This window comes from Cnephaeus nilssonii (genome assembly GCF_951640355.1).
Source record: "Cnephaeus nilssonii genome assembly, chromosome: 16".
Lineage (NCBI taxonomy): Eukaryota > Metazoa > Chordata > Mammalia > Chiroptera > Vespertilionidae > Cnephaeus > Cnephaeus nilssonii.
In genome coordinates this window covers 62,286,797-62,301,676 of record NC_137087.1, presented here as the reverse complement: position 1 = coordinate 62,301,676, position 14,880 = coordinate 62,286,797, and the positions used below count along the sequence as shown (strand labels likewise).

The window sequence follows — 14,880 nt, the reverse complement described above, 5'->3', positions numbered from 1 at the left end:
TCTCGTAAAACGTGTCTTTATTGATGTCAGAGAAGAAGGGAGAGGGAGAGAGAGAGAGAGAGAGAGAGAGAGAGAGAGAGGAACATCAGTGATGAGAGAGAGTCATGGATTGGCTGCCTCCTGCACACCCCACACTGGGGATGGAGCCCTCAACCCGGGCCTGTGCCCTGACCAGGAACCCAACAGTGACCTCCTGGTTCATAGGTTGATGCCCAACCCCTGAGCCACACGGCCGGGCCGTCTCTTTATCGTGACCACACTCAGGAGGGCCCGCCCCCTCCCTCCTCCCCCTCCCCCCCCAGCCCCGACCGCAGGACCCGTCACTCTTGCCCAACACGTGACTCAGGGGTGATGTTTCTCTCACCTGTGGGTCTGTTTGCTGTCAACCAGGCAGACCCACTGGGGTCTCCCCTGTAGATTTCCCCGTCGGGACAAAGAACAGGGGCTAACGTCCACCCCGTGCGATCCTGCACCCGCCAGGCCCTGGGGTTGGTTCCCTGAGCGTCCGGGTGGGCTCAGGACGGGGTCTCGCCGAGTCCGAGCTGCCCGCGGGGGACGCTGAGGCCCGGCCGGCCGGAGACCAGGCCCGGTCCCGGGGGCTCCATGGCTCCGCGCCTCTCTCCCCAGAGGACGAGCAGCGGGAGAAGTCCGTCTCCCACCAGACGGTGCAGCAGCTGGTCCTGGAGAAGGAGCAGGCCCTGGCCGACCTGAACTCCGTGGAGAAGTCCCTGGCCGACCTCTTCCGGAGGTACGAGAAGATGAAGGAGGTGCTGGAGGGCTTCCGAAAGGTGCGTGTGCGGGCGGGGGGGGGGGGGGGCGGGGAGGGGAGGGCAGAGGTGGAGGGGGGTGGGGAGGGCGGAGGGGGGCAGGGGGAGGGGAGGCGGGCGGGGAGGAGGGCGGAGATGGGGGGAGGGGAGGGGAGGGCAGAGTTGGAGGGGGGGAGGCGGGAGGGCGGGGGGGCGGGCTGGGGAGTCGGATTGGCCGTCTGAGGTTATGCCCACGTCAGAGAGTTCCTGGGGTTCCCAGCGGTCCTCAGCCTTTCCTCTCTGGCTGGAGATGGCACCAAGGCTCAGAGAGGGTGTGGCACTGCCCGGGGTCACACAGCTGGAGCCGGATGTGGACAGATGCTTTGGCTCCAAGTCATTCCCGGGCGGACCGAGACCCTGAGGACCTCGTGTCCCTTAAAACCCAATGGCCGCCCAGCCGTCCCAGCTCGCGGCTGAGCGTCGACCTCTGTCGGCAGAATGAAGAGGTGCTGAAGAAGTGCGCGCAGGAGTACCTGTCGCGCGTGAAGAAGGAGGAGCAGCGGTACCAGGCCCTGAAGGTGCACGCGGAGGAGAAGCTGGACAGGTAACGGCGGCGGCTCCCGCCGGGGCGGCTCCGGGGGCCGGACATGGGCCGGGCCGGGAGGCCTCGCTCGGCGCGTCCAGTACGGTTCGTGATAAGCGTGCCCTCGGCGTGGGCTGTGATGAGCAAAGGGCGCGTGCAGGGCGCCCACCCAAGCCCCTCGGCATCAGGACAGTGGGGTCGGGATGGGGTGTCTCCTGGGCGCTGGGTGGGCCTTGGTAGGTGGGAGCTGGAGCCAGACGTCCCCCCGCCCGGTTGGGAGGAGGGAGGGGGAGGCCGAAACCGGGGAGGGGGGTCGTTCCTGAGTGCCCCCCACCCCGCAGGGCCAACGCTGAGATTGCCCAGGTCCGGGGCAAGGCCCAGCAGGAGCAGGCCGCCTACCAGGCCAGCTTGCGGAAGGAGCAGCTGCGGGTGGACGCCCTGGAGCGGACGCTGGAGCAGAAGGTACGGGGCCGGGGGCGGGGCCTCCAGCGGGCGGGCCGGCCAGACCCCGGGGTCCCTGGGCTGGGGAACGCTCCGTGTTCAACCTCATTTAATTCTCAGAAAGAGAGACGTCGCCGTCCACCCTTAGACAGGGAACCACGGCTCAGAGAGGGCGTGTCGTTTGCCCAAGGTCACACAGCTAGAGCCGGGATGTAGATAATGGGCTCTAACCCATTTCTCAGCGATCCAAGAGGTCGGAAGGTCCCTTAAAATCCAATGACTGCCCGGCTGGCATGGCTCAATGGTTGAGTGTCGACCTATGAACACTTTTTTTTAAATCCAATGACCGTTCGTTCTGTTGGGCTTGACTTCAGACCACCCAGAGGTTCCCTTGTTATTCTCCGTCTTCACTTGCAGAATAAGGAGATCGAGGAGCTCACCAAGATCTGCGATGAACTGATCGCCAAAATGGGGAAAAGCTAACTTTGAACCAAACGTTTGGCCTCGACCGTTGCGTGCAATATGCCCGTCGGCGCCCTGCTGTGCTCCCGGCCGGGGGCAGGCGGTTCCCGCTGCGGACGCTGCCGTCCCCTCGCTCAGCCCCGGGGACGTGGCCGCACGCAGGGCGAGGGGACCGGCGGAACTTCTTGCCATCGGGTTGCGTTTTTCCCGGGATCGCTCGGAGCAAGTTGACCTCAGAGTTCCCGCGTCAGGGAGAGGGTCCGAGTCTCTCATGAAGGACGCGGCGCGGACCCGGGCCTTGCCCTTTGACCCTGAGTTCCCAGGGGGAGTGGCTCTTGGATCTAATACAAACGCGTGCGGCTCGCACAGGACTCTTGCCTTAAGGAGTGTTCACTTCGCCCGCGGTTGCCGATTCGTTTTAAAGAAGAGAAAATGCATGTTCGAGTTCAGCTCTCTGTTGTAAATAAAAGTTTTTCTTGGATCTTGGCAACACGCGGCTCAGGTGGTTTTCGGGGAAGGGCGGTCGGCCCCGCCTCCGTGCAGTCCCAGCCGATTCCGCCCGCGGCCGTGGACTTAGTGAGATGGCGCTCCCGTCGCGGCCGTGGGCTCGTTGAGATGGCGTTCCCGTCGCGGCCGCGGGCTCATTGAGATGGCGTTCCCGTCGCGCCCGTGGGCTCATTGAGATGGCGTTCCCGTCGCGCCCGTGGGCTCATTGAGATGGCGCTCCCGTCGCGCCCGTGGGCTCATTGAGATGGCGCTCCCGTCGCGCCCGTGGGCTCATTGAGATGGCGCTCCCGTCGCGCCCGTGGGCTCATTGAGATGGCGCTCCCGTCGCGGCTCCCGTCGCGGCCGCGGGCTCATTGAGATGGCGTTCCCGTCGGGGCCGTGGGCTCATTGAGATGGCGCTCCCATCGCGGCCGCGGGCTCATTGAGATGGCGTTCGCGTCGCGCCCGTGGACTCATTGAGATGGCGTTCCTGTCGCGCCCGTGGGCTCATTGAGATGGCGTTCCCGTCGCGCCCGTGGGCTCATTGAGATGGCGCTCCCGTCGCGGCCGCGGCCGTGGTGAGAGGGGACTGAAGAGGGATGCTGCCTCGCTGCTTCCGGAACCAGCGGGTGTGGAACAGCCTGGGTTTTGCTCTTCCTGTGTCCTCGGCGGGAGGCGAGGTCTCGGGGGGCGGGAGGCGAGCTGCTCTCTCCTCCCTGAAAGGCACGCCCATTTTTAACGTGGGGAGCCCGTTGGACAGTCTTCCGTTCAGGTTCTGCCAAAATGGAACCCCACACCCTCAACACATACACACCACACACACACAACACACACACACACCCCCAACACACACAACATACACACAACACACACACACCCAACACATACATAAAACATACACAACACATACACACACAACATACACCCAACACACAGAGAACACACAACACACACACCCAACACATACACACAACACATTCATCCAACACACACCAAACACATACAACACGCAACACACACCCAGCGCACACGCCTCGGGGCCTAGGCTCTGGCCCCTCGGTTGGGGTGCGCTCAGGTCACAGCACAGCCAGCAGGCATTGCGTTCCGTGGTGCACAGCCCCCATTTCTGTGTGAATCTTCCCATCCGACCACATCTGGACCCCAGAGGTAGACCGAGGCCCCCAGGACGCAGCGCGGGGACGGGCCGAGGGGCCGAGGGCCCAGCCCTCCCTCCACAGAGGAGGCCGGAGGGTGAGGAGCAGGTCTCCCTGGCCGTTTTCCAGAACCTTCCAGGCCGCCCGGCGCTGTGAGGAGCTGGGCACCCCAGGGAAGGGGGATGACCCGTGGGTGTGGCCCGTGGGGGCTCTGAGGCCACAGCCCAGCCGTGCGGAGACGAGGCCGGAACAGGAACTCGGAACGTCCCCGAGTCGCCACGGCGCCCACAGCACCCTCCGGAGCACGCGGCCCTGCAGGGAAACAGCCAGCTGGCGCCCGTGCCCCGAGCGCGCCAGGACCGGCCTCGGGGGTGTGCAGCCCGTGACGCGGCCGATGCCGTGAGAGCGCCTCCGACGGATACGGACGACTCCCCCGTGGACGCACGCGGAGCAGTGAGTGTGGCCGCTGCTCTCAGCCCCCTCCTCCCACTGGCGCTGCTGGGGGACCCCTCCCTCCCACTGGCGCTGCTGGGGGACCCCTCCCTCCCACTGGCGCTGCTGGGGGACCCCCCTCCCACTGGCGCTGCTGGGGGACCCCCCTCCCTCCCACTGGTGCTGCTGGGGGGACCCCCTCCCTCCCACTGGTGCTGCTGGGGGACCCCCTCCCTCCTACTGGCGCTGCTGGGGGGACCCCCTCCCTCCCACTGGTGCTGCTGGGGGACCCCCCTCCCTCCCACTGGTGCTGCTGGGGGGACCCCCTCCCTCCCACTGGTGCTGCTGGGGGACCCCCTCCCTCCCACTGGCGCTGCTGGGGGACCCCCTCCCTCCCACTGGCGCTGCTGGGGGACCCCCTCCCTCCTACTGGTGCTGCTGGGGGGACCCCCTCCCTCCTACTGGTGCTGCTGGGGGGACCCCCTCCCTCCTACTAGCGCTGCTGGGGGGACCCCCTCCCTCCCACTGGCGCTGCTGGGGGCCCCCTCCCTCCCACTGGTGCTGCTGGGGGACCCCTCCCTCCCACTGGCACTGCTGGGGGGCCTGGGGGTCCAGGCCGGAGGCAGGGGGCCGAGAGCCCGGGGACCATCGCAGGTAGCGAGTCTGATCGGCCTGGGTCCCTCCTCGGGGAACGGGGAGGAACCTGCTTGTCTCCGGCTTCGCTTCTCGGAGCACTTTCCCTGCAGAGAGCTGCCCGCCGCCTGGCGCCCTTTACACCCAGCCTGGCCAGCGAGGCCCCGGGGCGGAGCTCGACCTGTGAGCCAGGTCACAGTTAGACTCCCGGTCAGCGCACGGGCCCGGGCTGCGTGGGGGGCGCGCAGGAGGCAGCCGATCCATGATTCTCTCTCCTCACGGATGTTTCTCTCTCTCCATCCCTCTCCCCTCCTCTCTGAAATCAATAAAAACATATTAAAAATTAGATATTCTCTTGATTTGATAAATAACCCACACTCGAGGCTTCACTCATTGTTACTTTTGTGGCAAAATATAGATTCTTTAGGCCAGTTTCTCCGTAATAATTTGAGGAGGCCCTTGGGAACATTTTTGAAAAAGTCAACTTCAGCCCGGCCGCTGTGGCTGAGTGGTTGGGCGTCGACCTATGAACCGCTCTGAAATCAATAAAAATGTATTGTTTTAAAAAGAAGGAAAATGTGAACTTCACCTGTTGTGTCTTCCAGGTGTCTCTCCCTTCCTCCCCCCATGGAGTCCTCGCTGCCGTTTGTGAAAATGTTGAATCCGGTGAGTGGCAGCCGTGGCGGGAGCCGTAGCCCCACGTGTCCCGGGGTCAGTGCCTACGGCCGGCTCCGCTGGGACGAGGGGTCAGAGGGCTGGGGCCTGAGCGGACTGCAGGTGGGAATCCCAATTCCACGTTCCCACCACCCCCCACGTTCCAGGCACTAGACCAGGGCATGGCCCTCGGCCTGTGTTTTATCATTTTTGTTATTTAAATTAAATATATTTTTATTGACGTCAGAGAGGAGGGAAGAGGGGGAGAGAGAGAAACATCAATGGTGAGAGACAATCAGGGATCGGCTGCCTCCTGCACGCCCCACACTGGGGACCGAGCCTGCAACCTGGGCCTGTGCCCTGACCGGGAATCGAACCCTGACTTCCTGGTTCATAGGTCGACGCTCAACCCCGGAGCCCTGCCGGGTGAGCTGATTTAATCATTTTCGCATCAGCACCGGCATCACAGCCTCGTCCTCACCCTCGGGTCATCATCCCACTGAACGTACGAGGCCCAGGAGGCTCGGAGGCCAGGTGGCCGCCCACGGCCACATCACCAGTCAGTGGCAGTAGCGAGATTCGAACACAGATCCCCTGCCTCATGGCTCCTGTCTCCCCGCCAGGCGGCTGGGACCTGGCATAGCTTAGGAGCCGTGGTACCCGTTTCCGTGGGCCCCTCGTGGTGCCGTTTGCAGGCTGGTTTCCTTGAGCCGCCACGTCTGAGGGCGACGTCCACGCCGTGTGTCCACTGCTCCCCGCAGGCAATGGCTGGGCATATGTCCAAGCAGCAGTGCCCGCCCGCAGCCCACCGTCCCTCCCGGGTGTGCGCACAGAGAGCCGAGAGCGGGTCACTCAGCCACGTCCACCTCTGACGATGGCCACGGCGGGTGCTCCATCTACACGGTGCAGTGGGCTCCGCGTGGAGAGGAATGAGATGTGGACACAGGCTGCAACGTGGATGGAACTCGAAAACGTTATGCCGAGTGCAAGAAGCCACACAAACCCACACGTTGTATTTATAGAAAAATATCCAGGCCCGGCCGCGTGGCTCCGTGGCTGAGCATCCACCTAGGAACCAGGAGGTCAGGGTTCAATTCCCGGTCAGGGCACAGGCCCGGGTTGTGGGCTCGATCCCCAGTAGAGGGCGTGCAGGAGGCAGGTGATCCATGATTCTCATCATTGATGTTTCTCTCTCTCTCTCTCTCTCTCTCTCTCTCTCTCTCTCTCTCTGACATCAATAAAAACATTAAAAATTAATAGCTAGGCCCTAATCGGTTTGGCTCAGTGGATGGAGCCTCGGCCTGCAGACTGAAGGGTCCCGGGTTCAATTCCAGTCAAGGGCATGTACCTTGGTTGCGGGCACATCCCCAGTGGGGGGGGGGGGGGGTGTGTGCAGGAGGCAGCTGATCGATGTTTCTCTCTCATTGATGTTTCTGACTCTATCCCTCTCCCTTCCTCTCTGTAAAAAAAAAAAAAATCAATAATATATATATATATTTTTTAAAATTAATAGCTAGAACAGCAGACCTGCAGGAGCAGAAAGCAGATTGCTGGTTGCCAGGAGCTGGGGTTGGGGGGCAGAGGGTGGGGGGCAGGGTTTCCTGTGGGGAATGAAATGTTCTGATTAGGGTGCTGATGGCTGACAGCACGGTCATGCACTAAACGCCACTGAACGGACCCTGGAAAACGGACACAATTTAAAAAACAAACGGCCGCCGGCCGCCCCTCCGCCGGGTCTCTCCCCGGTCCACGCTGGGGTGAGGACGTGCACACCAGTTCCCGGAGCGTCAGCCGGGCCGCCTCGGGTCTGCGGAGCCGCAGGCCAAGGAACGCCTTCTCCCGGACACGGAGCCTCGGCTCCCCCGTCCCAGGTCCCGAATCCCGGGAACCGCCTTCTTGCCGGGTTAGATCCGCCTTGAACAGAGGGCTCACGGGCCGCGCTGGCCGCGTGGGGATGAGCCAGCACCGAAGCGTGTCCGGCCGTGCGTCCTGCCGCGCCGTTTGGGGGGGCTGGCACGCGTGTGAGCCTGAGAAGCCGTTTCCTCTCCTTCCTTGTTTCCCAAGAAGCACGGAGCTCGGCCGGAGCGCCAGATGGCCGGCGCCACCAACCGGTGGCGGCTCCCCAGCGAGCCCTTCTCCCGGGACCTGCTGGCGCTGTCCCAGATGTGCAAGGCCATGTGCCTGGATGTGGACGACACGCTGCAGGCCCCGGACAGGTAGGCGGCCGCGCCGCGGAGGGCACGCCCCCCCCGGAGGGACCCGCACTCCGGGCCGCGCCCGCGGTGGCTGGGGGGCCTGCACGGGGCAGGTTGCCTCAGGGACCGTCCCTCGGGGAGGGCAGGGCCGGTGGGACCCCTCCTCTGAGGGTGCACGGGTGCTGGTCAACGGCACAGAGAGACCGACCTATTTGCCCTGGCTTTCTCTTCTCTTTTCTCTTATCGACGTCAGAGAGGAAGGGAGACGGAGAGAGAGCGGAACATCCATGCTGAGAGAGAATCATGGATCGGCTGCCTCCTGCACGCCCCACACTGGGGACCGAGCCCACACCCCGGGCCTGTGCCCTGACCGGGAATCGAACCCTGACCTCCTGGTTCCTAGGTCGACGCTCAGCCCTGAGCCCCGATGGCCGGGCTCTAGCTTTTTCTTTCCGTTGGGAAGGTGGGACCCCAACTGGATTGTGATACGTTTACCAGCTCCTCCGGTGGCAAAGCTGAGCGAGTCCTGGCTCTGCGTCTGAGCCCGGCTCCCGAATCGGAACTTCCACGCAGTCGCCCGCTTCACGGGGGGAAGCTGCGCCCCTCGCTCCCGAGGCTTAGGGCATCCGTCGCTGTCCGTGCTGTGGGCTCTTCTCGCCGCTCCCGGGACACAGAGCTGGACCGATTGCCGAAGGCCGCTCATTCCCCGGCACTTGATTATTTTTTAACATGTGTTTTTATTGATGTCAGAGAGGAAGGGAAAGGGGGAGGGAGAGAGAAACGTCAATGATGAGAGAATCACTGATCGGCTGCCTCCTGCACGCCCCCTACTGGGGATCGAGCCCACACCCTGGGCATGTGCCTGACTGGAAATGGAACCCTGACCTCCCGGTTCATAGGTCGACGCTCACCACTGAGCCAGGCCAGCCAGGCCCTCCCGGCGCCTTAGACCCGAAGTGCCCGCCGCCTGCCCTGGGCCATCAGCACCCGCGTCCCCGCCTGGCTGTGCCCGTGGGCGGCACCTGCCACGAGGAGCCGCTGCTCTGTTGGCTGCGCTTGCCGCCAGATCGCCCGTCGGCACCCCCTGCCCGTCCTGCTGCGATGCCCACACGGGGGCCTCCTGAGTAAATCACGGATCGGCTGAGGCACCAGCCCGGCCTCACAGCGCCCCTGTGCCCTCGTGCCACCGGGTCTCGGGCAGCGAGGACAGCTCACAGGCCGTCTGTCCCACAGCGCTCCGGCGGCCTGGGAGGAACCCGGCCTGGACACCGCAGAGCCCGCCCCACGCGGTGCGTCCGGGCCAGCAGCCAGGGCCCCGGGCAGGGCCCGCCGCCCGCTGTCTGGCACCTCCCGCCCAGTGGTGACGGTGATGTTTGCCAGGGCGGCTGAGCTCATGGGCATCGCCCGTCATTTCCTCGGCCCGTGGCTCTGTTTTGAGATCCGGGTCTGACCCCCTGACCTCGGCAGCTCTTCCCGGACGGGCGACCGAGCCAGCGAGGGGTCAGACCCAGGGCTCCCGTCGCATAAACAGCCGGGCCCCTCCTGCCCCGGGAGCCGCGTCACGGGAGCCAGCCTCCCCGCGGGGAACGGGCCACGCGTGTTCGCTCCGCACACGGGCCCACGGGTTCCCGGTCGTGGAGAGCAGCACGGCTAAGGTGACGCCGACAGGTGCGGTGGCCGAGGGCCCCGGCTGCCTGCTTCCCCGGGCGCCGTCTCCGGGGTGGGCACGCGCCTCAGTCTGCGGCCTCCTGCTCAGCGGGCGAGGGCCGTGTTTACGGCATCACCTCTGTCTGCGCATCGTGGGTCCCTGACGGGTGCTGGCGGCGTCCACGGGGCTGGGCCGGGGCTCTGCGTGGGACAGGCCTGGTGCGGAGGCTGCGTGAGGAGGAGGGGGGTGCTGCCAGGGGGGACACGGCAGGGCACTGGCCCAGCCTCCCCGAGAAAGCAGCCCCTCGGCTCGCCTGGCAGGGACCGGAGCGTGCCAGGTGCAGAGGCCAGGAGGGCCCTCGGGCAGAGGGGCCGCGTGCAAGGTGGGGGGAGGGGGGAGGGGCGGACGGGGAGGTCAGGCTGTGAGAAGATGGGGCGGGTGTGGGGGGCGAGGCCACAGGGACAGGAGCCCCCTGGCCAGGCTGAGGGCATCGGGCGAGCGGGAAGGACTCAGGATCGAGGCAAGGCCAGGCTCGCCCTCGGGACAGGCGGGCCTCAGTGCGGGGCGTGCAGTGCGGGGCGTGCAGTGCGGGGCGTGCAGTGCGGGGCGTGCAGTGCGGGGTGCCTCAGAGGGCATGGGGGCTGAGCGGGGGGGGGTGGGGCTGGAGACCTGCAGGGAGCGGGGAGGTGATGGTGGCTCGGACGAAGGTCAGAGCAACAAGGCAAAGAGTGATGGATGAGCCCAGCTGGTGTGGCTCAGGGGTTGAGCGTCGACCTATGAACCAGGAGGTCAGGGTTCGATTCCCGGTCAGGGCCCATGCCCAGGTTGGGCTCCGTCCCCAGTGGGGGGCGTGCAGGAGGCAGCCGATCGATGTTGTTGTTTCTCTCTCCCTTTCCTTTTCTCTCTAAAAAAAAATCAATAAAAACCTATAAAAGTTTTAAAGAGAGATGGATGAACTCGAAGGTAATTTACCGCATCAGACGGGGTCGCGTTGCCACCGCTCCGGCTGCGGGGCTGGCACGGGGCGGCCGGGCCCTTTCCCAGACAGGGAGCCTGGCGGAGGCTCGGGGCTGGGTCGGGTGGGTTCCGAGTTCCGGGTTTGGACCCGTTGAACGGGGGTGCAGAGCCCGACAGAAGTGTTCGTGAGTTAACTTCCAGGGAATGCCCGAGCCCCTCTCCCTCACGCCACCAGTTAGCTCCTGAGACCTACTGTGTGCCCGACGTAGTTTCAGAGTCTCAGCGACAGGGGGCCCTCCGGGCAGCACACGTAGCTTCACACACACCCCGGGGGGAGCCCCCCCCCCGGCCCCGCCCCGCACACAGCAAGGGGGCTCGGTGTGGATGGAACGTGGACGGAGCGCAGTCGGTCTGATCTGCAGACGGCTGAGGAGGCGCTGACGCTGCCGGGATGAGAGACCTGCTAACGCCTGGGGTTTGTGTGTTTTTCCTTGAGGTTGTACATCCCCAAAACTCAGAAAAAACGCTCTGGGACTTTGAAGAAGGCGGTGCCGAGCGGGGATGGAGGTGAGTTCCTGGCCCCGGGGACCCGTCGGCAGGTGGCTGACCTCAGGGACCGTGGTCTCCGGGAAGGGACCGAGCAGAGGCCACGCCCCCGTCCCTGCCCCCTGCACAACCTGAGGTGTAACCGGCGCCATAAACATCCGCCGAGTGTGCGGTGACTGAAACCAAGCTGGGCAGACGCATGTTGGGGCGCTAATGGTCACGCCAAAGATGGCACAGCGCCCTGGCCGGTGTGGCTCAGTGGATAGAGCGCCGGCCCGCGGACGGAAGGGTCCCGTCCCGGGTTCGATTCTGGTCGAGGGCTCGAACCTCGGTTGCAGGCTCCCCGGCCCTGGTCGGGGTGCGTGCGGGAGGCAACCAATCGCTGTGTCTCTCTCGCATGGCTGTTTCTCTCTCTCTGCCTCTCCCCCTCCCTCCCACGCTCTCTAAAACGAATGAAGGGAAAATCCCTCGGGAGGGGGTTAACAACCAGCAAACGGAAGACGGACGCTCGCCGTCAGCCAAGGGCTCTGCGTGGAGGCTGCACAGGAGCAGCCCCAGGGCGCCTGCTGCCCACGTCTCTCCGCTCTGCCCGGTCCCGCCCTGAGCCCACCGGCCCGTGTCCCCGGGGACGTCCTGGTGATACCCAAGGACCAGCGGGGGCCCGGCCGGCATATCCCGGAGCCAGGGAGCTCCCGAGGCCCCGCGGCCTGACCTCCGTGCGGCTGCCTCCCACCCGGGCCCGCGGCGGCGGAGGAGCGCGGCGGCGGGACCAGGCTGCCCTGTGCTCTCTCCCCAGTGGTGACCCTGGAGTGCCTGGGCTTCCAGTGGGAGCTGCACCTGCCCCAGCTCTTCCAGTCCGAGACCCTGACCAAGCTCTACGTCTCAGCCCTGAGCGAGGCCCCCACCAGCCGCATGAGGGACCTGGAGCGGCTCCTGCCAGGTGCGTTCTCGCCGGCGCCACGCGGAGCCCCAAGCGCCATCGGGCCCGAGGGAGCCCAGCGTGGCACTGGGGGACCGTGGTGGCTCTGGCAGTAAGAGCGAGGCCCGCGGTGGGACCTCAGCACGGGGTTTAGCCTCAGTCTGCCCATCTGTGAAATGGGATCATAGCCCTCGCTGTGCTGCGCAGAAGACTAGGGGGGGCAGCACCGAGCCGTGCCTGGTGGCGGTGAGCTCGGTCGTGGCCGGTCATCTTCACTCAGCGGCCGGTCTCGGCCCGCCGGCCGGGGCGGGGAGGCGGCCACTTCGCTGGAAGAGCACGTGGGCGGTGACGCGTCTCCGTGGCTTCCTGGGGGGAAGGCCCAGTTCTGACTCCACGGCGTGGTCACGGCTGGGGCCTCGTGTGGATCTGAGTGTTCATGTGGTTAGAGGTTTACACGTGGATGAGGGTGTTGTTTTTTTTTCCTTTTCTTTCCTTTCTCTTTTCATTTTTGTTCCAAAATGTATTTTTATTGATGTCAGGGAGGAAGGGAGAGGGAGACAGAAACATCAGTGATGAGAGTCACTGATCGGCTGCCTCCTGCATGCCCCCTTCCCCCCCTCCCCCCACTCTCCCCTAGAGATCAAGCCCACAGCCCGGGCCTGTGCCCTGACCGGGAATCGAACTGTGACCTCCTGGTTCATAGGTCGACGCTCAGCCACGGAGCCACGCTGTCCGGGCCCCTTTCTCTTTTCTTAACGCCACCTCATTCCCCAAAGCATCCGGGTCACTGTTTCCTTCTCGTGCTCCTTGTTCAGTCCTATAACCCGTCCCCTCCTGCAGCCTCGCCAGCTCCCTCTCCGGGGAATGGAGGCGCGTTGCCTCCGGTGACTCGTAGGCCAGGCAGGTGCCATGGAAGAGCCAGGCTCCAGCCCGCAGCCGGGGAGGGACCGCGTCTCCAGGGCGCGGCCGCAAAGCCAGTGACTCCTGAGCCAGACGGGCCGCTGGAGGCCAGTCCGCCGGCCTGAGCCAGGGAGGGCCCAGCTGCCCGAGGATTCTGGCCACAGGCCCGTGACTCAGCCCTTCCCGCCGGGCTGTGACCTCCCCGCGGGCTGTGACCTCCCCGCAGGCTGTGACCTCCCCGCGGGCTGTGACCTCCCCGCCGGGCTGTGACCTCCCCGCGGGCTGTGACCTCCCCGCGGGCTGTGACCTCCCTGTGCCTGCACCGTCTCAGGGCCCTGCCTTCCCAGAGCCCCCCGAGTGGGACTGGCTGTGCCGGTGGGTCCTGTGCCCAGGTCAGCGACAGGCAGCCAAGGAGAGGCCATGCGTCCGGACAGGGGGCACGAGGCAACGCCGCCGCCTGCAGGGCGGGGGGGGGGGGTCACTCCGCGGTGTGGGCTTTAACCAGATGTGCGCCCGGCTGTCACCACTGCCCAGCCCCCCACACCGCAGCGGCACCGGCCGGCCTGCGCCCTCGGCCTCCATGGTGCGGTCAGGCCTCCCGTGCCGCAGAAGCAGTGCGTGTCTCCGGGGAGGGCTGGGCACGCGTCTCCCTTTGCCTCTGTGTCCCGAGACCGTGCGTGCGGCCGCCCCGAGGGGTGCTGGCGCAGAGAGCGGTTCAGACCCGGCCTGGAGGGGCCCTGTGGAGCCTGGGCCCTCACCCCGTGCTCCCCAGGCCGCCCGCGGCTCACGGCGCCCACCGGGGTCCAGGCTGAGAGAGGCGGCTCCCGGAAGCTGGCCGAGGGCCGCACCGAGCTCTGTGCTCTTTCCGCAGCTTCTTGTGAGTCTTCAGCTCTTCCCGACGAGTGATCGTTCCACAGAGGCACCCGCTCCACCAACAAGCAAACACACAGACAAACGCAGCGAGGCCGTGCCAAGGGGGTGGGGCCCGCGACGGTCCCTCGCGCAGGCACCGCGGCACCTTACCCCGCTTCCTCCCGCAGGGCCGCCGGGGAAGGCCCGAGAGCGGCCCCCCATGAAGAGGCTCACCATCTCCCTGAGGATCAACGACCCGCTGGTCACCAAGATCGGTAACGTCGCCCGGCTGCACTTCCTTCCTTTGGTTTAACATGTTTGTGTGGATCTCAGAGAGGAAGGGAGAGGGAGAGAGGAACATCCACGATGAGAGAGAATCACGGATCGCTGCCTCCTGCACGCCCCACACTGGGGATCCAGCCCGCAACCCGGGCCTGTGCCCTGACCTCGTGGTTCATGGGTCGATGCTCAGCCCTGAGCCCCCCAGCCGGGCTGTGTTCATTTTCTGAGGGGGCCAGGGAACGGCAGCCACCCAGGCTTCACACACACACACACACACTCACACACACACACACACACACAGACACACACACACACACACACACAGACACACACACACACACAACACACAACACACAACACACACACAGACACAACACACACACACAAATACACACACACACAACACACACACAGACACACAAACACACACACAAATACACACACAACACACACACAGACACACAAATACACACACACAAATACACACACACAAACACACACAAATACACACACACAAATACACACACAGACACACAAACACACACAAATACACACACAGACACACACACACACACACAAATACACAGACACACAGACACACACACACAAATACACACACAGACACACACACAAACACAAACACACAGACACACAAACACACAGAGACACACACACAAATACACACAGACACACAAACACACACACAGACACACACACAAACACAAACACACAGACACACAAACACACAGAGACACACACACACATACAAACACACACACACAGACACACAAACCCAACCAGTAAGCGCGGCCTCTGTCCCGGGCCCCCTTCTCACCTGCTGTGGACGGAGCACCCGCAGGGAGGGCGCTGCGAGCGAGGGGCGGGGAGCAGAGCCCCACGCTGACGGCTCTCTCTCTCTCTCTCTCTCTCTCCCCCCCCCCTCTCCCTCTCTCTCCCTCTCTCTCTCTCCCCCCCTCCCCCCCCGGATGC

General features: G+C 64.7%; 2 protein-coding genes across 6 annotated transcripts in view; both read left to right on the top strand.

Moving 5' to 3' along the window:
* TACC2 (transforming acidic coiled-coil containing protein 2) overlaps nt 1-2,718 on the top strand; it is an 82,704-nt gene extending 79,986 nt beyond the window's left edge. For all 5 annotated transcript variants that reach the window (XM_079793816.1, XM_079793820.1, XM_079793818.1 and 2 more), the window contains 4 exons: nt 628-788; nt 1,244-1,350; nt 1,671-1,791; nt 2,188-2,718. In XM_079793816.1, the coding sequence (XP_079649942.1) occupies nt 628-788; nt 1,244-1,350; nt 1,671-1,791; nt 2,188-2,253 (455 nt within the window). In that variant the 3' untranslated portion in view covers nt 2,254-2,718. The remainder of the gene's footprint in view (nt 1-627; nt 789-1,243; nt 1,351-1,670; nt 1,792-2,187) is intronic.
* A 141-nt stretch (nt 2,719-2,859) lies between these two features.
* Nucleotides 2,860-14,880, top strand: part of BTBD16 (BTB domain containing 16) — a 34,454-nt gene continuing 22,433 nt past the window's right edge. The window contains exons 1-8 of the mRNA XM_079793944.1: nt 2,860-4,325; nt 5,543-5,603; nt 7,656-7,807; nt 10,888-11,109; nt 11,586-11,653; nt 11,734-11,968; nt 13,306-13,339; nt 13,628-13,883. Coding sequence (XP_079650070.1) covers nt 5,565-5,603; nt 7,656-7,807; nt 10,888-11,109; nt 11,586-11,653; nt 11,734-11,968; nt 13,306-13,339; nt 13,628-13,883 — 1,006 coding nt within the window. The 5' untranslated portion in view covers nt 2,860-4,325; nt 5,543-5,564. The remainder of the gene's footprint in view (nt 4,326-5,542; nt 5,604-7,655; nt 7,808-10,887; nt 11,110-11,585; nt 11,654-11,733; nt 11,969-13,305; nt 13,340-13,627; nt 13,884-14,880) is intronic.